At 38.1% G+C, this 26,154-nt stretch overlaps 1 protein-coding gene across 1 annotated transcript; it reads left to right on the top strand.

Annotated features, from left to right (window-relative positions):
* Positions 1-5,630: 5,630 nt before the first annotated feature.
* On the top strand, positions 5,631-25,024 carry TMEM33 (transmembrane protein 33). Its single transcript, XM_029235745.1, has 7 exons — positions 5,631-5,963; positions 9,088-9,182; positions 9,708-9,895; positions 13,162-13,229; positions 14,180-14,313; positions 19,080-19,163; positions 23,315-25,024. Exons 1-7 carry the CDS (start codon positions 5,919-5,921, stop codon positions 23,442-23,444), a joined length of 744 nt encoding a protein of 247 aa, XP_029091578.1. The 5' UTR covers positions 5,631-5,918; the 3' UTR covers positions 23,445-25,024.
* Positions 25,025-26,154: the final 1,130 nt, after the last annotated feature.

Below are 26,154 nucleotides of genomic sequence, written 5' to 3'. Positions count from 1 at the left end.
TTAAAAAAATATCAAGCAACGTCCATGGAACTACACTGGTTCATCAATTGCAACCATATGTTGCTGTCTACAAGAGTTCAGCAAAAATCTACAGTATTCTGTGAGAATCAATTGGCTATATGGAATTTACAATAGAAGACACTTATATTTTAGTATTTTTATAATAAGAGGATCCTTTAAATCAGTAAAACATATATATGGACTGAACTGTGTCCCTCCAAAATTCATATGTTGAAGCCCTAACCCATAATGTGACTATATTTGGAGATAGGATTTTTAGGAGGTAATTAAGGGTAAGTGAGGTAAGAAGGGTGGACCCCTAGTTTGATGGGACAGGGTGGCCTTATTAAAAAAGGAAGAGATCTCCCTCTCTCTCTGTCTCTCTCTCCCTCCCTCCCTCCCTCCCTCTCCTTACACATGCACCCACCTGGAAGGTCATGTGAGCACATAGTGAAAGGGCAGCCACTTACCAGTTAAGAGAAGAGGCCTCAGAATGAATCCTACCTGCCAGCACCTTGATCTCGGACTTATCAGCTTCCAGAACTGTGAGAAACAAATTTCTGTTGTTTAAGCCACCCAGCCTGATGTTTTGTTAGGGCAGATCAAGCTTAGAGACACACACATATATACACACACACACACATACACATGCACTCCTGGTAGGTACACAAATAATTATAAGAAATGTTAGAGAGTGATAACAATAGGGATGGAATAGGATAGTTATACAGGTAGTTGTAGAAGTCCCACTAGGGGATTACAGATAGGGAAACCCAGGGAACTTTGGGAGACCACTGTAAGTTAATAATCGTTCAAGAAACATTGTGGGGACTTCCCTGGTGGCACAGTGGTTAAGAATCCGCCTGCCATAACATAAATCAAGGCAAGATCCTTTTTGACCCACTTCCTAGAGAAATGGAAATAAAAACAAAAATAAACAAGTGGGACCTAATGAAACTTCAAAGCTTTTGCACAGCAAAGGAAATCATAAACAAGACCAAAAGACAACCCTCAGAATGGGAGAAAATATTTGCAAATGAAGCAACTGACAAAGGATTAATCTCCAAAATTTACAAGAAGCTCATGCAGCTCAATAACAAAAAAACCAGGGGCTTCCCTGGTGGCGCAGTGGTTAAGAATCCACCTGCCAATGCAGGGGACAGGGTTCGAGCCCTGGTCCGGGAAGATCCCACATGCCGCGGGGCAACTAAGCCTGTGTGCCATAACTACTGAACCTGCGCTCTAGAGCCCACGAGCCACAACTACTGAGCCCATGTGCCACAACTACTGAAGCCTGTGTGCCTAAACCTGTCCTCCACAACAAGAGAAGCCACTGCAATGAGAAGCCCGTGCACCACAACAAAGAGTAGCCCCCACTCACCACAACTAGGGAAAGCCCACGTGCAGCAACGAATACCCAACGCAACCAAAAATAAATTTAAAAAATTAAATTAAAAAAATAATAAATAACAAAAAAACAAACAACCCAATCCAAAATTGGGCAGAAGACCTAAATAGACATTTCTCCAAAGAAGATACACAGATTGCCAACAAACACATGAAAGGGTACTCAACATCACTAATCATTAGAGAAATGCAAACCAAAACTACAATGAGGTATCACCTCACAGCAGTCAGAATGGCCATCATCAAAAAATCTAGAAACAATAAATGCTGGAGAGGGTGTGGAGAAAAGGGAACCCTCTTGTACCGTTGGTGGGAATGTAAATTGATACAGCCACTATGGAGAACATTATGGAGGTTCCTTAAAAATCTACAAATAGAACTACCATACAACCCAGCAATCCCACTACTGGGCATATACCCTGAGAAAACCATAATTCAAAAAGAGTCATGTACCGGGCTTCCCTGGTGGCGCAGTGGTTGAGAGTCCGCCTGCCAATGCAGGGGACACGGGTTCGTGCCCCGGTCTGGGAAAATCCCACATGCCGCGGAGCGGCTGGGCCCATGAGCCATGGCCGCTGAGCCTGTGCGTCCGGAGCCTGTGCTCTGCAACGGGAGAGGCCACAGCAGTGAGAGACCCGCATCCCACAAAAAAAAAAAAGAGTTATGTACCAAAATGTTCATTGCAGCTCTCTTCACAATAGCCAGGACATGGAAGCAACCTAAGTGCCCATCAACAGATGAATGGATAAAGAAGATGTGGCACATATATACAATGGAATATTACTCAGCCATAAAAAGAAACGAAATTGAGTTATTTGTAGTGAGGTGGATGGACCTAGAGTCTGTCATACAGAGTGAAGTAAGTCAGAAAGAGAAAAACAAATACCGTATGCTAACACATATATATGGAATCTAAGAAAAAAAAAGTCATGAAGAACCTAGGGGTAAGACGGGAATAAAGACACAGACCTAGTAGAGAATGGACTTGAGGATATGGAGAGGGGGAAGGGTAAGCTGTGACAAAGTGAGAGAGTGGCATGGACATATATACACTACCAAACGTAAAATAGATAGCTAGTGGGAAGTAGCCGCATAGCACAGGGAGATCAGCTAGGTGGTTTGTGACCACCTAGAGGGGTGGGATAGGGAGGGTGGGAGGGAGGGAGACGCAAGAGGGAAGAGATATGGGAACATATGTATATGTATAACTGATTCACTTTGTTATAAAGCAGAAACTAACACACCATTGTAAAGCAATATTACTCGAATAAAGATGTTAAAAAAAAAAAAAAAGAATCCACCTGCCAATGCAGGGGACACGGGTTCGAGCTCTGGTCCGGGAAGATCCCACATGCCACGGAGCAACTAAGCCTGTGCACCACAACTACTGAGCCTGTGCTCTAGAGCCCGCGAGCCACAACTACTGAGCCCGTGTGCCACAACTACTGAAGCCCGTGGGCCTAGAGCTCGTGCTCCACAACAGGAGAGGCCACTGCAATGAGAAGCCTGCGCACCGCAATGAAGAGTGGCCCCCGCTCGCCACAGCTAGAGAAAGCCCGTGCGCAGCAACGAAGACCCAATGCTGACAAAAATAAATAAATAAAATAAATTTTTAAAAAAAGAAGAGAAAGAAACGTCATGGAATGAAGCAGGCTTGCTTAACTATAAAGCAGGAGATATGCCCCAGGTCATTAAGTAAAATAAAAATGTTACCACCCTTCTGCTGACTTGAATAAACGCTTATGACAGTCCTAGTTTGACCTCATAGGGTCAGACACTCTCCTGCTCCATAAGAAGGAGGAACTGCTGATGTAAACCTGATGGCTACTCGAAGAATGAGGAAGAAGGGGGTCGTTTCTCCCTCCTCCACTTTCCTTTGATTATAAAAATGTAGCCCACTTAATCCTTGGGGCAAAGCTCCCTCGCCTACCTGCTTGCATCTCTCACAAACGTCCTATATTAATAAAGCTACGTCTTGCCTATTACTTTGCCTCTCGATGAATTCCTTCTGCGCTGAGACACAAAGAACCTGAGCCTCAGTAAGTCCAGACATGAGTTGACTGATTCTAATTAAAAGTCTGTGGGTTCAAGTCCCATTCTGGGTTTAGGCTGGGTTCGAGTCCCGGCACATGGGTTCAAGTCCCAATCAGAGGTGAACGGTTTCAATAAGTGCTATAAAAATATGGAGTAAATGATATGTGAGGAGTGCAGAAGATGTGGCATTTTACCTTAGATGGGTAATCCAGGCTGAAGATCCTGAGGACTTGAACTTGGGCAGTGGCCTTAGAAAAACAGAAGTTTACTGTAGTTTCTTTTTTAAATATATATATATATATTTATTTATCTTTGGCTGCGTTGGGTCTTTGCTGCTGTGCGTGGGCTTTCTCTAGTTGCGGTGAGCAGGGGCTACTCTTCGTTGCGGTCTGTGGGTTTCTCATTGCGGTGGCTTCTCTTGTTGCTGAGCACGGGCTCTAGGCGCACAGGCTTCAGTAGTTGTGGCATGCAGGCTCAGTAGTTGTGGCTCGCGGGCTCTAAAGCACAGGCTCAGTAATTGTGGCACACGGGCTTAGTAGCTCCGTGGCATGTGGGATCTTCCCGGACCCGGGCTCGAACCCATGTGCCATGCATTGGCAGGCGGATTCTTAACCACTGCGCCACCTGGGAAGCCCCTACTTTGATTTCAAGATGGCACCATTTGACTTGTCAGCTACAGCAGACTAGCTCCTAAACTACTCATGGCTACTGGTGGAAATCTACACATCTAAGAGAAGTCAGAGTATTACAGAGTCATGGTTTTCAAGTGGGGTACCAGCTGCCTGTATATCTCTAGTCAGCTTCCTGCCCCCAAACCCCTCAGATTTTATTCTCAATGTCCTGCTCTTCTAAGTTTTCCTTCTCTACAGCTCTTCTCTAGGTCTCAAAAGATGACCTTCCGGGCTTCCCTGGTGGCACAGTCGTTGAGAGTCCGCCTGCTGATGCAGGGGACACAGGTTCGTGCCCCGGTCCGGGAAGATCCCACATGCCACGGAGCGGCTGGGCCCGTGAGCCATGGCCGCTGAGCCTGCGCATCCGGAGCCTGTGCTCCACAACGGGAGAGGCCACAACAGTGAAAGGCCCGCGTACCACAAAAAAAAAAAAAAAAGATGACCTTCCTTCTCCAGCACACCCATATCTAGTCAGTCACCAAATCTTGGATGGCCTCTCCAAGTCATCTTTCCTCTTCTCTTCCCCCATAACACTGCCTGGTTCAGAATCCCATCACTTCTCTGCTATATATGCAATGGCCTCCCTATTAAGCACCAGGCTTTTGATTTGCCTCTCTGATCATCCTCTTATCCTGTTTCCAGAGTGATCTTTTTTATGTCTCACAATGTCACACTTCTTAAAATTGTACCATGGTTCTCTGGATTTCGGGTCAAGTTCAGATCCTCTCTTTAGCACACCTGCTGGCCTCTCTAACCCAAATCTTGCACAGTGCACATCCTCCCCGGAACACACACACACACACACACACACGCCTCCCGCGCCCATCCCCGCCACCACTGGCATGTTCATTGTGGTTATACTGAACAAGTTCTCTGTCCTGTTGCTTCACGCGCTTTCTGTTGCGTCTGCAATACCCTCCCCCATGTAGCTACCTTCTCCTTGAACTACCTCAGAACCTAGGGCCAGAATTAGATTTTCCAGGAACCCTTCCCAGACTCCTCTGATTCGGGCCTCCTGTGATTAACTCGGCCTCTCTGCATAGGACACAAGCAGTGTGCCGTGATTTCATCTTGCCTATCTCTCCCGCAGTCTGTGTCACAACCATCTTTTTATCCTCCTTGCCAAGTATGGAGCCTGTCACACAGCAGGCCTCAGGAAGTGCTTGCTGAAAGAACTAATGTAAGAAGTAGCACCACAGGGCCTTGCAAGCCCCTGGAACAAAACAGCAAAGACATTTCTGAGGCTTCTATATCAGGGAGTAGAGAGCCTTCGTGGTTTGCCATGGGCAGGGAGGACCATCTTTGAGCTGTAACGATGAGACAAAAGCTGCTTGGCCAGCCCCGCTTCTTAGCTTACAGAGCAACTGGCGTACGCGACACGGGAAGCCGAAGCCAGAAAAACGACACTTCCCGTCATGCCTCAGGGCACCGCTGCGGGTTTCCCCTCTGCGTCACCGCCTCTTCCCCACGGAAGTGAAAGGAGCACTTCCGGGTTCGGCAATAACCTGGAGCCGGCGGCCTTACCTCGGCCCTGTAGGGCCTTGTTCCGAAGCTCCGCCTTCTCTCCGCTCTTTCTAGAAACCCAGCTTTGCTCTTGGCGGTGCCGGACAGGTATTTCCTGGCCGCTGCGAGTACCCGTGGGACAGACCGCTGCACTGAAGCGGCGAGTCCTTTGCTCTGAGGAGGCTCGGAAGCTCACGCCGGGAGCAGGAAAGCCAGTTCCCGGAGTCGCGGACCCGGCGCTGACCTTCCTTCGCTCTTTTCCCTTTCCGATTGCAGCGTCCCAGACGCGTGTGTGAGACCCCCATGGCGGATACGGCCCCGAACGGCCCCCGAGGGGCGGGCGCAGTGGTAAGTGACCGGGCAGGGCCGTGTGGCTTGATTTGCAAGTTAGGAAGGAGCAGGAAGTGTTGGAAGTCGGGTCCGAGGCGTTGCAGAGGCTCCTTGCTTTCAGGACTGGGATTACTGGTGTGGGTGGGGGTGGGGAGAGGGCCGATCGTGAGCGAAGACGTTAGAGGGAGCTACAGGTTTCTGTTTCTGAAGCGACACCAGGCCGGCCTGGAGCAGGTGGCGCTCACCTGCATGCCCACCTGTATGCCGCGGAGATTGGGCCTTCTTGCTTCTTCCCACCCTTCGGTCCCTGTCCTGTGTCCTAAGGTTGAAGATGCCACCTGAGGTCGAGGCGTGACACACGCCTTGTTCCGCACACGCGTGTTGGCCCAGAACCGTTGTGCCCGTTTTTAAGCAGAAAGAGGGGAGCGGTCGTTCTCTTTTCCTTTCGTCGTTTTACGAAGAGAAATGTTACTATGCTTTTGTAACTTTTTTATTTTTAAGATGCAGGTCTGCTGCATGTACCAGAAGCATAATTGTCCTCTAATTTTAAACACTAAGTATGTGAACTGAGCCGAGTGACTTTTTTCTTTTCAGACATTTGCAACGTCTCTTTATATGCACACTTTTTCTTTTTTTCTTCCCTTAATTTTGCTGAACCATTTGAGAGTTGCTTACATCATGATCATTAACCCATAAGTACTTCAGTATTCTTCTACGTGACCACAGTGCAGTTATCACAGCAATTTTTGCAGTTAAATTTGGGAAATTTAACGTTGATACGTGTTATCAACCTAATACACAATTTATATTCAGATTTCCTCAGTTGTCCTTTAAAGCTTCTTCCTCCTTATCCAGACTCAATCAGGAAGTGTGCATTGCGTTTCCTGGCCTTTGGTCCCTTTTAGTCTGGAACAGTTTCCTTGTCCTCCTCTCATTTTTGTCTTTCGAGAGTTGAGACCTGTTGTTTTGCAAAACGCTTCTCAAATTGGAGTTGTCTGATTCCCACCCCCCCTCCCCCTACAGATGACTAGATTCAGGTTAAACATTTTGGTAGGAATATTAAATAAGTGATATTCCGTTCTTCTCAGGGCATTATATATATCAGGAAACACTTTATGTTGATTTATCTCATCATTGGAGATAAGTTTGATCGTTTGGTTAAGGTGGTGTCCACCAGAGTTTCTGTTGTAAAGATAACTTGTTTCCCTTTATAAATAAAAAGTGTTCTATGTCATGATACTTTAAGATTGTGTGAATAATTTTTCACCTCAATAGTTTTTTCACCCACAGATGCATTATATTTTTTGCCTGAATTATTTGTAACATGGTCAGTCAGTTCACTCTTAAAATGTAAACCAATACGCTTTTTTAAACCTTTTTTAAATTGTGTAGTAAAATGCACATGCATAAAAGTGTACAAGATGAAATGCACAGTTTAGCGATTTATCACCAAATGAACACCGTAAACAAATAGGTTTTAAAGAAAATGTTCTAAAATTAAATTTCAAACTATCATGTAGAATCTGAATATTTGTAGAGAAACTGAGCACTGTAAGCTGGATTCATCCTTCCACTTGACTACTGGTGATCATTTAGATTTAGAAGAGTAACAGTAGTAGGATTGGGTAGAATAAAGTGGAGGCATATATCTGAAATTACCTGCATACTGTTAGAAAGCGTGCAATAAAATTAAATAAAAAGCATCCTTGAATTTTAAAAGATACTAGCATTTTTCCCCAAAACTTTTTTTATATCTTCTTTCAAATGATAAATAAGTTAGATTGCTTTGAGCAGTGTTTAAGACTCCAGGTTAAGACCAATTAGTGAGATTTGAAATCCTTTTCATGGAAACACTGTTTATAAAACATTAAATAGAATACAAAATACCAAAATTTATCACACATAGTAAAGATAAATATTGTTTTTGTGAGATTTTTGTTTATATACTAACATATGTCTGTATTGGGTCTTGATGTAAAAATTGTGTAGGTTCTATCAAAAAATGTAAAAGCCACTTTAGAATTTGAATACACAATACCGTTTGAATGAGAAAACTGATTTTAAGTTATTGCATTCGTGATGATGGACACATCTGTTGGCAAAATGAAGCAAAAGAAAAGATAGAATGAGGAAAAAATGGGGAAGAAAGTGATATATGGAAGTTTAATCCAGGGCCGCAGAAACCAGGCTAAGACTTGTCAGGGAGCTTCAAGAGGATGAAGAAAGTCATAAAATCGGAGGTGAGAATAATGGCACAATGTCACGTGCCATTAACACCTGACAGCCATATTTTGAGCCCCTACAGTATGCCAGGCTTTTGTGTGTACGTTGGCAAATCATCCAGAGGCTAAGTGACTATTACCGTGGTTTTACATTTCTCCTTTGTAAGGTTGATATAGTCCAAATTGGCTTTGTGTGATGCCTTTTTACTCAGACCTGAGACTTGCCTGTTTGAATTTGAGATTTTTTTCTAAGAATAGGCATTATGGTTCTCTTGAGAGCAATTAATTCTTATTTAATGTTCTTTTAAAGTAGGTGAAGCCAGTATTACAAGTGTTGAAGGAATACAGACAATTGTAGTTAAATTTTTCTTGCCTAATTAGTCTTTTTTTTTTTTTTAATGTCAACTGGTATTTTTCTATTTAAGTACTTCCTATGCTTTCCATATCAAAACTATAAGGAGGGGACTTCCCTGGTGGCGCAGTGGTTCAGAATCTGCCTGCCAGCGCAGGGGACACAGGTTCGAGCTCTGGCGCTGGAAGATCCCACATGCCGCGGAGCAACTAAGCCTGTGCACCACAACTACTGAGCCTGTGCTCTAGAGCCCACGAGCCACAACTACTGAGCCCACGTGCCACAACTACTGAAGCCTGTACACCTAGAGCCCATGCTTCACAGCAACGAAGCCACCACAAACAAACAAACTTATTAAAAAAAAAAAAAAACTATAGGGAGTTTGGCTTTGTTACTGAGCATATACATGAAACAGTTGCCCTAAGAGTTCACACTTAATGATCTTAAAAAAACAATTGCTACAGGGGCATTGAGACATTTTGAATAGGAATAAAACTACATAATATTCATCCTTAAAAACATAATTTGCAAGCTTAATTTACTACAGTATTTTTCTTTTTACATTCAGCAATTCTTGATGGCCAATAAACTGGACACGGCAATGTGGCTTTCTCGCTTGTTCACAGTTTACTGCTCTGCTTTGTTTGTTCTGCCTCTTCTTGGGTATGTATTATACATGTTTCTGCCTTTGGTATTCACTTGTTCACTTTTTCTGGAATACCTTTTAGGTGTCATACTTGTTAAACTGCAAGGGGTTCAGGGACAAATAAAACACAGGTCTCATCCTTAAGGCACTAATATTCTAGTAATACCAACTGGAGGTATATTTTATATCATGTGCTTTGTGAAAAGTAACATCACATTGAAAATTGAGAGAAAATGGATGTGGGGATGAGATAAGTTTATGGTTTTTTTGCATTTTTGATTGTTAAAAGGAAGAATGACTGCTTTATAAAATTCAGTTGGGTATTGTACATCAACTATGCTTCAATAGAAATAAATAAAAATTCAGTTGGGTATATATATAAAGTGATGCTTCTAAAAAGGTATAGTAGGGTCAAGCAATTTTTTTTTCTATTGACAAGTAATAGATTTAGGTATTGTGCAATTATGATGCAATTCACAAAGGAGGAAGAGACACAGTAGTTGTTTACATCTCATGATAACCTCTCCCCTGGTAATTTGCAGGTTGCATGAAGCAGCAGGCTTTTACCAACGTGCTTTGCTGGCAAATGCTCTGACTAGTGCTCTGAGGCTGCACCAAAGATTACCACACTTCCAGTTAAGCAGAGCATTCCTGGCCCAGGCTTTGTTAGAGGACAGCTGCCACTACCTGTTGTATTCACTCATCTTTGTCAATTCCTACCCTGTTACAAGTATCCTTTTGTACCTTTTTGACAGTGAAATTGCCTACTGAGTGTATAGGAGATCTCTTCTTATTATTTTTTGCTACAGGAAGGATTCAGCAATGAGGGTGTTCCATGAAGCCTGGGTTGGTTGGTTTGTTGGCACTTCATTTGAATGAAGATACATTAAGTGTAAGAATTTCTGACTCTGAAATGTGAAGTCCAAATTTTGAAGAGCTGATTGGGAATTTTAAACTTTGTATCTTTGATCTTGCCTCTTGTAAGCTTCTTTATTAGCAATGGGTATCTTAAAATTCAGATTCAAAGCACAAACCTATGGAGGACTTATTTTAATATATGTTTCTTTAATTTAATTCACACATTCTTTGGGAAAATGCCCAGATGCCTTGCCTTAAGAAAACAGAAGTCATCAGCTCTTTCTTTCAACTCCCAGCGAGCTAGAAACAAATGGAAATTAATCAAGAAATAACTTACTTAAGCTGAGAATGGGATAATTAATAAAATAAATAGAAATTAGTATTTGCTATGGATAGAGTAGAATATAAGGACACATGGATACTCTCTGGAGCCAATGAGAATTAAATAACTCATTTGGAATTTGTATGTTTATACATTTCAAAAATATGTTGTGGGATAAAAGTAGGTATTCTTAAAAAGGAGGGGAAGGGATTCTGCAGTTTGGTATGTTTGGGAAGCAATAGGTTAAACATTGTTAAATAGATTTCTTTACTGTAGGACCTTTGATATGGTAGTGTGCATTGTGAGACCTAAGAGTTATCAGTGTTCCCTAAACTTAATCATTTTAATAGGTTGTCTCCCCCCCACCCCTGCCCCCCTATGAATCATCCCTCAGGGGAGTATTCTGTACTTTCAAAAGTACTGTTCTTAAGTGTTCTTGAATAATTATGATACAACTGTACATAATGGAAAGCACAATAAAATATATCTCTAACACTAAATACCGCCTATTTAGATAATATTTTCTATGTTCATGAAGTATCAAATTTTAAATAGATTGTTTATAAGTTTTAAGGAAAAGAGAATAGGAGGAAAATGACATTTTTTTGAGCACCTATTTTGCCAGTATATACAGACTTGACATACTTAATCCTTGCAACACTCTGAAAAAAATTATGGTGAGCATTATATTATTGATAAGGCTACTGAGGCTCAAAGAGTTTAAAGTAACTTGCCTGGCATCACATTGGCAAGTGAGTAGTAATGTAGGTAAAACTCACTAGGTAATTGTTGTACTACAACTGTAAATGATAAGCACATTTGTTTGGCATATCATCGGGTTGACCTGCTTTTGTCAGCCGCATTCATTGAGGTCCTTTATAATCACCAATATTAAAATTCTTGCTTTTCTTAGATATAATGGGAAGTTATATAGAGGTTCATATTTCTGCCCTTACTAGCTTAAAATTTCTTTGTAAAGAAAAACAAATGATAGAAGCTGTGTTTTCTAGATAATTAATGTAGAGCAAATTGAATACATCAATACTGACCTCTGGGACAGTTTTATTGAGTGAATCCTGAGACGGTGCCAAATGACTCATGACAGTGAAGACAACCTCTCTGCCTTTTCTATCCAATTAGTTATTTGCTAGGCCATCTCTAGGGAATGTTGGAGATTAAGGATTTAATGTTCTTTAAATTCTTACAGGGAGAGGAGCGGGGAGTATGCAGTGGGAATAACATAAACTATTAATTGGCAAGAAATACTAATCTGATTGCTAAAGTAGTTGGGTATTATGTTAATAAAGGTGATCCCAAAGTCATGTTCTGATCTTTGCTCTTAGAAAGGTGTTGTATTGTCCTTTTTCTATTGTACACTCTTCACCCCTTGTGTTTTCTAAATAGTTTAAATGTAACAATGAATGCTAAGGTTATGAATCTCTTATCAAGCATTTGTGAACTATAGAATGTTAGAGATGTAAGACTCATTAGAAATCCCTAGGTTTGATCGCTGCAAATTCATATGACAGAAGATGGAACTTGGCCTAGGGAAATGAAGTTAGTGTCAGAGCCAAGAGTGAACCCCAGATATCTTGACTCTGAATTAAGGATTCTGTTAAAAAGTGTAAAACTCTGTGTGTGTGTGTGTGTGTGTGTGTGTATGATCTCTACTCAGGAGATTGGCATTTTACTTAAATTTTATGAATGGCACAGAAGAATTAGTGAGGATATTAATCGGAGAACATTTATATTAGAGAGTTAGGATTCTTAGAATACTTGGCTATAGGTCATTGTTTACTAGCCACCTGGAACTTAGGAACCTTTGGGTCTTCAATGATGAGTTATGGTTAGAATGAATTTGATACTCAGATTATGCTGTAGTGGTCATTTCCCTCACACCAAGCTTTCAGTTGGTGTAGAAAAATATAATGGTTTATTTCTTAGAAATTGCTACTATTTTTAGGACAAGTATTTTTGCCCTTCATAATTACCTGTCTATATCATTTCATGGAAATAACTTGGACAAGTGGGTTTTTTTTGTTATCAACCTAGCAGAAATTGGTGTAAAGTCTTTTGAGCAATTTCCATTTTTCAGAAAGCTGAATGGAAATTGTATATTTTATCTATGACATAAAGCCAAACAGTGAAACTCAAATATAAGGATTCTTTGCTCACATCTGTAATTAAACTGATGAGACTCTCAATTGACTATATACAAAACCAAATATACACTGTCTTTTTTATTTGTACAAATTGAGAACACATTAACTGTAAAAGCTTGATTGGAACAGTATCTCAAAATAATGGGGTCCTTGTAGGAAAGAAAGAATTAAACATCTTTAGTTGAGGAACATTTGAGAACTACTCTTTAAACCACTACTCTATACTCTTTCCTAAGCAACTGAATTGATGAAAGCAGTACAAAAGACTATTTTGGTATTTGAAGGCTAAGTTTTTCTGTCCAGGATGACCATTGTAGGGTTAAAAGCTGTACTACTTAACGCTTTGAGATGGCCTAGATTTCAACTTAATTTAGCCAATGTTCGCAATATTTTATCCAATAGGAATAGGTGAAAAAGCTTTTTTCACTATTTTCTTCATAAAAAGAACTATGAGGTTTAAAAAATGCAAGTTGACTTTCTTCTTTACAGATTAAAAAAACCTTCATTTTATAAAGTGTATCAGTAGACCAAAAGCCATCACTGAACTCATTTTAGCAGATGCCATTTTAGATCTGTATATTTGAACATAATACATAGCCTGTTTTGCAAAGTGCTTGATGAATTTTTAATGTTTTCCTTAATTATTTTCTTCAGTGAGTATTTTCCCAGTCTTGCTATTTTCTTTACTTCATGCTGCCACATACACGAAAAAGGTCCTTGATGTAAGTAAAATTGTGCTGGCTTTGTTTTTTGTTTTTGACTCCTGGATTTACAGATAGTTAACACAAATTTGAGTTTTAAGACATTTGGGCATTTGTCACAAAAAGGTCCTGTATTCCGTACAAACTTGCTCTAAATTCGTGATTTGAAAGTTTTGGTATTTTTTACTGTTTAAGTTTCGATACAGTAGTACATTTTGTAGATAAGGGGTTGTATTCAAGTTTACCCCCCAGTTCCTGGAGTAATTTCTGAAGTTTAAAATAGATCTTTTTATTTAAAAAAAAATCATATATTTTTGATTTGGTAAGTTGTCAGAGATCTCTTGTTCTGTCAGTAATTTTAACATACCGTGTGTGTAGAGTGTACCAAATTTCTTTTACACTGATGTTCAGAACTGCTACTTTCCTAAAATTTTTTCTTCTTACTGGGTTGGATCATTAAGCCTAATAACTGCAGTGTGCTAGGCAGATTGACTGCATGTGCACTGGAATTTGAATTAAAATATCCAGAATTGTGCCTTGTGTTGGCTGCCTTATTTATACCTATAGTTCTTGGATCACAGCAGTAATTGGACTCTGTAATTTCTACCATTAATCAACTAAGGAGTCACAGATACTTTAACTGTATTTCTGGGTGGCCAGGTTTTGTTATGGTTGGAGAGAAATAACCACCACTTTTCTTGAAATAAGGAAGATAAAGTGCCTATGAATGAAAAGGACTTTTATTGAAGTTGTTTCTCTATTTAACTCTACAGATATAGAAAATACAATAAAGCAGGAAAATATGTTAACTGTTGTCCCTAAATAATTTGTACATTTTTATATCATCATTTTCAAATAATTGTCTTTTGGTTGTATTGTGTATTGGATATGCAATTTATCTAAAGAAAGAAAATAATTGAGTGATCAAAAATGCTTTTGTTATTTCTAATGTTTGTTTTCTTATGTTTTAGGCAAAGGGTTCAAATAGTTTACCTCTGCTGAGATCTCTCTTGGATAAATTAAGCACTAATCAACAGAATATTCTGAAATTCATTGCTTGTAATGAAATATTCTTGATGCCTGCTACAGTTTTTATGCTTTTTAGGTAAGAATAAAAATATATTTATTTTAGGAGGCTGGTGTCTAAGTGAACATAATAAGTGTATCAACTCAAATTTTATCCTGCTTATATCTGTTGAAGTACATACTGAGATTCATAGCAATAATCTTTTCACATGATAGTAGAGAACCTGAGAGTATAGTGAACTCCTGTAGTTTACTATGATAAACCTAGGCATTTGTCTTCTTTACTATTCCTTGTGATTTATCATTTAACATTCTGAAAATTAATTTCAGAATAACTACTTTTGAAAGAATCTTAGGAAGGCTAGTTTAGTCCATTCTAACATTATTGAGATGATTTTTCCCATACTAGAGAAAAATCTGAAAAATTAAGGTCTGGTATTATTAGTTGCTTACTGCCACCTCCATATTTTGTTTGTATGTTAATTATAGAAGGAATGCATGAATAAAGAAAGCCTTCCTTTTTTTTTCGCGGTACGCGGGCCTCTAACTGTTGTGGCCTCTCCGGTTGCGGAGCACAGACTCTGGACGAGCAGGCTCAGGGGCCACGGCTCATGGGCCCAGCCGCTCCGCAGCATGTGGGATCTTCCCGGACCGGGGTGCAAACCTGTGTCCCCTGCATCAGCAGGCGGACTCTCAACCACTGCGCCACCAGGGAAGCCCAAGAAAACCTTCCTTTTAAAAATAGAACATTAGGATAGTATTGACCTCTCTATATTCTTGCATTTAAGTTTTAAAACCACATTTCTGCCCAGATTATTGCTTTTTCAGTGTCTCAAATAATAGGACATTACAAATAAAAGCTAAAATACCATTTGAATGTGAATCCTAGTTGGATTCTGTCCTCTCCTTCCCAGAGCTAAGGAGTTTGATATGGGTACATGTATGTAGTTCTTTTAAAGTACTTACACAGATGGATAGAAAATATATATTATTATTTTATGGGTGCGGGGCTTTGTTTAGTTTTTTGGGTTTTTTTAAATAAATTTATTTTATTTTTGGCTGCATTGGGTCTTCGTTGCTGCGCGCAGGCTTCCTCTAGTTGAGGCAAGCAGGGGCTACTCTTTGTTGCGGTGTGCTGGCTTCTCATTGCAGTGGCTTCTTTTGTTGCGGAGCACGGGCTCTAGGTGTGCAGGCTTCAGTAGTTGCAGCACGTGGGCTCAGTAGTTGTGGCACACAGGCTCTAGAGCTCATGCTCAGTAGTTGTGGTACACGGGCTTAGTTGCTCTGCGGCATGTGGGATCTTCCCAGACCAGGGCTCAAACCCATGTCCCCTGCATTGGCAGGTGGATTCTTAAGCACTGTGCCACCTGGGAAATCCCTTTGTTTAGTTTTTATTTTACATCAAAGGCATCAGTTGTCTGCATCTTGCTTTTTTCGTTCATACAGTATGTTTTCATAACCTATTTATATGACATTCGTATTTCTGGTTTGTTTCACTTAATGGCTGTATAGTGTTCCATCATATTATTATGCTATATTTTATTACCCATTCCCCTGTTGATGGCCATTTGTTTCCAGATTTTTACTTTTCCAAATTTTTTTTTTTTTTTTACTTTTCCAAATGTTGATGCAGTAAACATTTTTTTTACCTGTCTGCTTATACTTTTGTGAGAGTCTGTACTTCTGCTGAGTCTAAGCTAGGTGCATTTTATATTTAATAGACCATACCAAATTGTCCTCTAATAGATCTGTATTATCTGTTTTCCATAATCTCATTAATTTGTAACAAACTTGTTTTTGTCTATGAAATATTTCATTTTAATGTTCATTGCCTTGGTTAACTAGTAAGGTTTTTACATACCTGACAGTTACTCCTTTCTTTAGCAGTCTTTCTTTAAGCTGGTGATAGAGTTTTCTAGATTTCCTCATAAATGCATCTGTACCATTCTTATAAATAATATCTTCCTCTGAAAACTCCAGGATCACCATATGTTGCTTAAGTTGTGGGGTTCAAAACTAGATAATATAATCTAAATAGGGTCCTGGAATGATACAATGGGAAGACTTCTTATTGGGTGTTTCGGAGCTGGATTCTGGTTGATTTGACCACTAACTAGCCTTCTGGGCCTTGATTTTCTACACTTAAAAAATTAGTAGTAGTTAAATAAGTAATTGCCAAAACTCCTTCTAGTTGTAACGTACCATGAATGTTGGGTATAGAATTTGATGCAACTGTATTTGTCGATTATTCCACTCTGAAATTTTCACCCTAGAAGTTAGTTCATCTCTTTTTTGTGATCCTGATCATACACTTAAACATTTTAATTGGTAAAAGGAACCTTTTGCCCTCTTACTTTCTTGCTCATTTTTCTTTTTCTTGGGTCATCTGGTCTTGAGTCACATGAGGTTCTGTGATTTGTTTCATGTACCTGGGTGAAAGTTAAAATGTAGCTACCAAAACTAACTCTTTATGTGGAGGTAATTGGTGACTATATCTGAAACCTCCACATTCTGGTTAATAAACAAAATAATTTGTTCTCCTTTTAGGTAAGCTTAAGAGAATTATAATGAAATGCTGAGATGCCAGGCACACTTGAACAAAAACCTCATTTTTGGGACTTCCCTGGTGGTGCAGTGGTTAAGACTGCCTGCCAATGTAGGGGACACAGGTTCGATCCCTGGTGTGGGAAGATCCCACGGGCCGCGGAGCAGCTAAGCCCGTGCGCCACAGCTACTGAGCCTGCACTCTAGAGCCCGTGAGCCACAACTTAAAAGCCCACGCACCACAACGAAGAGTAGCCCCGCTCGCCGCAACTAGAGAAAGCCCGTGCGCAGCAGTGAAGACCCAACACAGCCCCCCCCCCCCAAAAAAAAGCCTCAGTTTTGGAACTGTAGTGAATTTTTTGTTGGAGCACCAAGTTTTGACTATACTGGTATATTAAGTCAATTGTGCTACTTAATCTTTTATTTAAACACTTATGTACAAGTTGATTTTAATTTTTAAGATTGTAAAGGAAATGAGAATTTACCAAAAATATTTAAATAGGGGAATCACTTTGTTATTCTAAAAAATTAAAATTAAGTAATAAAGTTTTATTCAATCCCTAATAAGAAAAGCTATTCATGTTTCAAGTGTGTCACTTGACCACAACGCAAACTGTAAAATTAAAAACAATTTTAAGTCATTGTTCCTTAAATGCTACCTTTCATGGTAGAAACACAGTCTGACATTAGAAGGCTTTATTAAGTTAAACTTGTAGCAGTAATGCATAAAGCTCTGTATTTAAAAGTGAACATTCTATGAGTTTTCTTACACATGTAGTGTATGAGTTTATCTTACATATACACGCACACATGTGCAAAGACAAGTAAAAGGATGATCGTTGTAGTTTTATTCATTAGTAGAGAGCTCGTTACATAACAGTACATGCATAAGATGGAATATTTGAAGCTGTGAAAAGAATGAGGTAATTTATGTGTTGTGATAGGGGATGATCTCCAAGATATAATAAGTTTAAAAGTGGTTGAGAACTGTGTGGGTATTCCCCATTTATATTTTGGAGTGTGTGTGTTTAAAGACATGTATATTTCTTTCTGCCTCAGTTTCTTCATCTTTAAAATCAGAATGATAATACCACTTCCCTCCTAGAGTTAAATGGATCCAGTGCATTACAAAATGAGCACTGTGTGTTAGTCATTATATACACTTGTTTATGTAAATTTCTGGAGATGTATTAGAGACTGCTATGACTTTGAGGAACGAACTCACTTGGCTGATGGAAAATTTGTTTTTCATTGAATATTCTTTTCTACTTATGTTTTCTGTAATATGTGAGTTTCTCAATTTAAAGAGTTAAAGTTTTATATGATTTATTGGGGAAGGTGGATATTACATTTAGTTATAAGTTTGTAATCATGTAAATTTTTATTATGACAGTAATATCACACAGTTTAGGGGAAAAAAGGCTAAAAAAGGGAATTCCGTGGCGGTCCAGTGGTTGGGACTCCACGCTTCCACTGCAGGGGCCCAGGTTTGATCCCTGGTTGGGGAACTAAGATCCCGCAAGCCTCATGGTGCGGCCAAAAATAAAAAGGGGTGGGGGGTGAGGGGTGGGACTAAAAAAAATTAACCTAACAAACAAACCGTATTTAGCATCTTAATGCATTTATTCCCCAAAAAAGTTTTAAAATATAGTTGTAGTAATAGGTATAGCTTTATATTCAGCTTTCTTCAGAGTTACTGTGTAGCTTTCATAGTCAAGATTTTAAGTAGTTGCATACCAAGTCCATCAAACATAAGATTTACTTAGCCCTGCTACCTAACTATCCATGTTAGTTTGTTGCTGCATTTTATCTGCAGTTATTTTAGTGAATATCTTAAGATAGTTTTTCTTAGGAAAGTATTCCAGACTTAGAATTTCATAAACGTATATATGACTGTTGAGGTATTGTCATTGTTTTTTAAACGAAGAAAAATAATGTAGGCTATGTAAATTTACTAGTGACCCTGTGTGGTTTTATTAGTTTTCTTATTTGCTTATATAAAATAAATTACTTTTTATTTTAAATATCTTACAAAGTTTTAAAACTTTATTATCAGTTATTAGTGGTAATTGTTGAAGCATTTATTTAATATTTGCTGGTTTATTTAAAAGCTTTTAAAAATTTAGAAAATAATACCTACATAAATACATGAATAACTTGGATTTAGATATGATAGATAATACTGTGACCATTTGATGAATGAAGACACACACATTCTCCAATTAAATTGCCTTTAAATTTTGAGAGTATACATATGAATTGATGATGTGTATTTATTGCCCTTGTATTTGTTTATTTCAGTGGTCAAGGAAGTTTGCTCCAGCCTTTTATATACTATAGATTCCTTACTCTTCGATACTCCTCTCGAAGAAATCCATATTGTCGGTAAGCTGGTGACTAGTTTAAACCTGTTTTATTTATTAAGAGTATTGTGAAATACAGTATTTGTAACTTTTAAGAGTTGTTTTTTTGTGTTAGAATTTAGAAGCAAGCAATGTTTTTGTGAATTTAAGTTTTGGCCTTAGAACTACCTAGGATTGATGAGGAGGTGGTTGTACTTCTTTTCAGACACTAAGACTAGACTTTTATTGACCACTTCTAAAACAGTGCTAAAGCTTAAGGAGTTTTTAAATGTGTAGGACATAAGTCCCACTCTCAAGGCACTTTCCTAGTTGAAGAAACAAAAAACACATGTCAAATAATAAGAAAGGAAGCAGTAGTTTAGGATATGGTATTCACGTGTCAATCTGTGATGAATTGTCATGTTTATTCTACTACATCAGTACTATAATCCAAAACAGGGGAGAGATCATTGAGCCAGAAGAGAGAAGAGCCCAGGAAAGTTTCACAAAATAGAGATTTTAATTTGTTCTAGAAGGATTAAAGCCTTTGAATAGACAGAATAAGGAAAAGCATTTTAGGTAGGAAAACAGAACAAGTTCAGAGGCAAGAAGATAAAAGCAGAGTTTAAGGGGCATTGAGTAGACCTATTTGACTATAAGGGAAATTCTGAATGGTGAGTGCTTGGAGCAAAGATTTACAAGGTATATTGGAGCCATATCATAAAACTTCCTGAGTTTCAGGGTAAGAAGTTTGGAACTTACTTTTTGGATGTATAGGAATGATGGTTTTGACATGATCATAATAGTTTTCTGATAGCCTGTGCGGAATTGTTTGGAGTGGTAAAATGAAGCAGAGAAATATTTTAGTAAATTATCATAATATTGAGGAACGGAGGCTTAAATTAATGTACAATAAATTATGCCTTCTGATCTCAAAAATTAGAAGAAAACAAAAATGAATAGCTGTTCTTTTTTCTTTTTTAAAAAATGTATTTATTTATTTTGGCGGGCTTTTCATCATGGTGGCTTCTCTTGCGGAGCACAGGCTCTAGGCGCGCGGGCTCAATAGTTGTGGCTCACAGGCTCTAGAGCTCATGCTCAGTAGTTGTGGTACACGGGCTTAGTTGCTCTGCGGCGTGTGGGATCTTCCCGGACCAGGGCTCAAATCCATGTCCCCTGCATTGGCAGGCGGATTTTTAAACCACTGTGCCACCAGGGAAGTCCCTGAATAGCTGTTTTTAATAGCTTCTTAAATATGTTACTCAGATATTAATGTTAACATAGTTTTTGTTTTCACGTTTAGAATAAATTCATCATGTAGTAGAATTCAGCCAGAAATCCAGTGAGTGTGTTAGCATGATCTCTATTATATTTTCACAAGCAAAGTAAAAACTGAATTTGAATGCTGGTCCATCATTTGCCAGGTCCATCATTATGACTTCAGGCGAGTTACTTAAATTTTAATTTCTTCACTGACAGAAAAACCTCCTTCTGGAGGTGAAATGAAGTAGTGTTTTTAAAAGCGCTTAGATTCTGTTAGGTTCTTAATAGTTTATTTTCCTTTTTTTATGCTTCTGATTCTCCTTTGAAGGGGTTTTTATGCTTTCACAGACAATGTCTTTTTCACAGTACTTCCTAAAATAGAGCTTATTTTCTTTAGACATAGGTTCTTAATGAGTTCCTAGTCAAAAATAAACCTTTAATTTTACTTGATTCCATGAGTTTTTCCCTTTTTCTTTCTGGTTCTTGTATTCATTTTAGACATCATATTCTGGCATCCAGTTTTCATCAGTAGATTTGTTCTTCTCTGCTTCTTTATATCCTCTTCTTCTCTACTCCTGTTTTCTCCACATATCCTTAAATCATATCATTACCTATAAAAATGTAGAAGTATTCAGTGGAATAGAAAAGAAAGGATAGCAGTGCTGTAAGATAACACAAATATGTGCTAATAAACGTCTCGCATTAGTACACATTTTAATCAAAACAGTGGAAAGGTAATGAAAAATATTTGGGCTTATAAATATTGATAAGCAGGCTATAAAACTACATTTTCTACACTATACTTTTTTTTTCTTAAGGGTTATGAGACAGTCTATATAGCCAGTTTGTACCATGTTCACTTATCACGATATTTATTCTCAAGTTAGTCGTATGAGTCCTTTGTTCATGTCTAGTGTAGATTGTGCAGAGCTGTGCTAATAGAGCAGCCACTAGCCACATTTGACCATTTAAATTTAAATTAATTAAAATTCATAAAATTTAAAACTCAGTTCCTGAGTCAACACTAACCATATTGTTCAGTGCTCAGAAGCCATGCATGGCTGATGGCCGCTGCATTGGACAAACAGACATTTTCATCACCACTGAAAGTGCTGTTGTTTATGCCAGGGATAGAACCATGAATACGAGAACAAGGCATGCCTTATCGGTAACCTGAAGGGGTTTAACTAGAGTGTTTTCAGGATGCCCTCTAACTTGATTCATTAGCCTCATTTATTCTGAAGACAGTGATTGTGTGTTGATGATAACAAGTTTAATGTGGGATTGAAATACCTGCTTTCTAGGGACTTAGAGCTGAGTGAATTAGATAACTACTTGAGTCAGTATGATGATGAAGGTGCTGTGAAGGCACACAGTGCAGAGGGAGACAGATGAGAATTCACGGAGGACGTGGTAATAGAAGGCCAAGCCTTTTGAAGTCTGAGTTCTGGCATGTGGGTGCCTGAATGCGCTTGGCATGCCAGTAGTTGTCACTGGAGTTGAGGAGGTATATAGGGAAGTAGTGAAGATCTGTGCCCAGAAAGAGAGACAGGAACTAGATCATGTGGAAGGGTTTGGACTTTATTCTAAGGTAGGAAGAGCATTTGAAGTTTGTAATGTGGAGGGGTTGAGAACACGATAAGGTCTGATTTAGAAATACTATTCCAGAAGATGGATTTCAGGCTCACCAAAAGGACAAAAAGACCAATTTGGAAACTGTTAGAGAAATCTAGAGCCTGAACTAATTCAGCGGTAAAAAAGGGATAAATTTGAAAGCTATTTAGGAGGGTTGGAACTTGGGGCTTAGGGAAGAAGAATAATATAAAGAAGACCTCCAGGTTTCTGGCCTGGGAACCTTGGAGAGTCATGAGTAATGTGGCTGTCACAAAGGTAGGAGATACAAGAAGAAGGTCAGGTTTTTAGGTAAATGTGCATCTTTCCAAGTTTCCTTCCTGTTTTTGTGTGAGAGTGTATTACATCCTTTTAAAAAACAGATTATTGCCTTCTCCTAACCATAAAAATAACACAGAGCATACAAAAAGGTAGAAGTTGTGTCTTTATGTAGGATGAGTCAGCACATAAAAATATGAACAGCCAAAATTATCCTTGATGATTCTTTAAAGCACTTATAAATTACAGTACAGTATACATGATATTGTGTCTACTAACCTGTACAATATGTGTGATGTGTGTGTGATTACAGTATGTAATAAAGAGTACTTCGTAGGCAAGTGGCACAGTTAAGGCAAAGTCGTGATCCACAGCCAGCCTAGGCTCAAAACAGGCAGCGTAACATGGGCATCATGGCAGAGAGTGGTAGGAGATGAAGCAGGAAAATTCAACTGAGACAAGATTGCAGAAGGCACGGGATGTTGAGGAGGTGGGATTTAGTCTGAAGGCAAAGAAGAGCTTATTTGATCAATGGAATGATCCATTTGGGAGGTAACATTTATTGAGCATCTTCCGTGTTGTCTCATTTAAACTTCACTGTGACTCCAATAAGTACATAGCCCCATTTTTCAGATGAGGAAAGCTCTAAGAGGCAGTATGTTCTTTTAAGGAAATAGTAGGTGGGATTGCTCATATTATATAATTTTCACTTTCTTGGTCTCTTTTTTAGAACTAGTTGAATTTGCCTAAGTCAAATATGAAAATTATGTGACTCAACTGTAAAGAAGATACAGATCATCCCTAATCTCAGCCCTCAGAGAGAGCCATTTATTAAATGCTTTTGTTGAATGATTTTTTTCCCCAAAAAAGGAAACAGGTGTTGATTTGGGGGATTTTATTTTGTATGTTCCCTACAGTGCATCCTGGTTACTTTTACTTCACATTCTTTAATGGCTGTGGGAAAGTCCTTCATTAGCATTTGCTCTTGTATTACGTTGCTTTTTCATTGGGTTCCTGAAAGAAAACTGTTTTATGTTGCAGGACCTTGTTTAATGAACTGAGGATTGTTGTTGAACATCTAATAATGAAACCTGCTTGCCCACTGTTTGTGAGAAGACTTTGTCTCCAGAGCATTGCCTTTATAAGCAGACTGGCACCAACAGTTGCATAGTTTAACATCCAGCTAAGTTATATATAATATAAATAAGCATTGTTAGCTGCTGGTACTTCTGCTATGGATGGTTAATTCCAGGTGTAAAACTGACCTCAATGCAATTTACATAATTTACATAAATGCATCTCGAAAGAAAAATGATCATTTTCCTGGCATGTTAAATCAAGCCTTTTAAACACTTTCTGAGAAACTTTATTGTAATGTATTGTTAATAGTTAGGGAAGTTTGAATCTTGTGATAAATGTATCAAAAATTCTTTAGATGCTGCTGTGCCTTTATCATGAAGTACATTTATTTCTCTGGTAAAAATAGCTCTAAAATTTGTTTTCATCTAATTGGTAACCTGAATTTATATCTGGCATGAGTTCATTATAGTAACATTAACATGTAAATTCAGTATATTTTGAGACAGTATTCTTTTGCCATTCAGTAATTTTGGTTGATGATTTTAACAAAAACACTTCCCACTGTATTTAATTTCAAATTGCTTTTAAATTGATTTTGTGCTGCTTTGTTAGGACAGATTTATTTTAGATGTACCATTATAATAGGAATTCTATATGTATCTTATACTATGACCTTCCAAAATTTTATTTTCATAATTACTTCTGTGGCTTTGAATTTTTTTTTTAAAAAAGGCCCAACTGAAAGCTTGTTAACCAATTGGGTAAATATTTGTGGTCACCTAAGTGTTTTACATCAGAGAGCAATACAGTAGTCGGACAGTTTTCCTTTCACAGACCCATTGAGTAACATTTCTCAAATAGGAAATCCTTCTTTTAGAAATGTGGATACATAGGTTTTAGTATTACTGTAGTTTATACAGTTACTTAGATCAGATTCTTGACTGCGAGTTTTCTCGGTTTCTTAGGCTTGATTTTCATAGACAGTTGCAGCAATTCATATGCCTTTTGAAAGGAATGTAACTGAAGATTAGCGCATGACTAAACTTTGTATCTGTTCTGAAATAATAACGAAGATTATACATACTTACCCATCAAATCTGACTTGAAAGGTTTATAGGAAAGGTTATTGCCTGGGAATGGAGCCAGGGGAGGAGCTGTGGGGGAAATAGTACACGTTTCGGTGGTGTAACGCACAGCTGTATTTGGGGGGGTTGGATGTGTTATGCAACTGTGATTTGAGTTGTATAATACGTTAAATGTGTTCGTTGAGCTTCCATTAACTCCTTTTTAAAATTCATTCTGATCTTTATTGTTGCATGATTGGAAATGTTTAAAACCTTGCAAAATGTAAATACAGAGTAATGTAACGGTTTTTTGTGACCAGTTTTCTTCTATGTGCATGTAACTTGGATTTCTCCAGTATACTCAGTGACTTATCAGTAACATCAGTTTTCTTTTTCAACTTTTTGATCTGTAGAAATGTGATACCTACTTGATAGCTCAACTGTCACCAGCTATTTTTGTAATTTTGTAATATTTATCTACTAAGTTAGAGAAGCCTCGTAATATACAGTTGATTGTAGGGGTGGGGCAGTCTCACTATCACTATATCACTATCTGATGGTTTTAAAAACTAAACTTTCTAGAGCAATAAAGTAATTATAAGGTTAAGTAAACAATATATTATTGATTTCTAATGACGTTTTTAAAAATTTGAATTGTTTCAAGAAATTTTGGCAGCTGAAGGCATACTTTTAAGTTACTAGGTGTTTTTGTTTGCTTTTACAATTTTTTTTAATCTTGAGATAATTTTAGATTTGTAGAAGAGTTGTAAAAAATAGTAAAGAGAGTTCCTATATACCCTTTACTCAGCTTCTCCTTGTGTTAACAGCTTCCATAACTATACAACATTTATTAAAACTAAGAAATTAACCCTGGAGCAATGCTATTAACTATTAAGGTACAGAACTTATTCACATTTCACCAGTTTTTCCATTTATTAATTTTCTTTTTGTGTGCTCTGTTTCTACCATGATGTTTCTTTGAATGATCTATAAGTATGCCTCTGTTTTTAGTTTTTCCTCTTTATGTTGAAAATTACTATTGGTCAAAAGGATTTTCCTAAAGGAAATAATTCATGTTTAACAAAAAGAATATAACATTAATACTATTACAATTTAAAACCCTCTGTGCTTCAAAAGTCAATGCTTTTATCACATAATGGAGTTATATTTCGGATATGCTCATGTTCTTTAAAGGAAGGCTTGATTTATAAACAAAATACTCCTAAACTCATGAAAAAATAAATCTTACAATTTGAGCATTACTAGATGTTTAGTTAGCATGAACATGTAGTTAGGAATTTTGCAGTATGAATACATACAACTAGCTATTTTGACATCTGAAATTATAGGGTAACTTGCATATCTATCAAATTAAAATTAAGGAAATAGAGTATATAGAATGAATGTACTAGGAGAAGTTATAGCTGCATAGCTGAATTTATTTTTACTTACAGGTTTAAAAAAAAGTTGATTTAACATCCAGAATATCTAATTCTTTAGGAAGTGGTATAATGCTGCTCTTCTTCTAATACTTTTAGATATTAAACCTTCTTGGACAGGTGGAACAAAATCTACTTTATTTCTAACAAAGATTCTATATTCCATTTGTATACTTGATTCCTCATGAATTTTAACTATTTAACATCAGTCTAAAGAGAAATTTCATAAATAACAATTAGTATTTAAATTATCTTGGCGTAAAATTCACGAAGGTAGATGCTCCTAGAAGAAGTAAGC

The sequence above is a fragment of the Monodon monoceros genome, unplaced genomic scaffold (genome assembly GCF_005190385.1).
Source record: "Monodon monoceros isolate NGI ecotype Baffin Bay Population unplaced genomic scaffold, NGI_Narwhal_1 Super_Scaffold_20, whole genome shotgun sequence".
Lineage (NCBI taxonomy): Eukaryota > Metazoa > Chordata > Mammalia > Artiodactyla > Monodontidae > Monodon > Monodon monoceros.
This window is presented reverse-complemented; position numbering and strand designations above follow the sequence as displayed.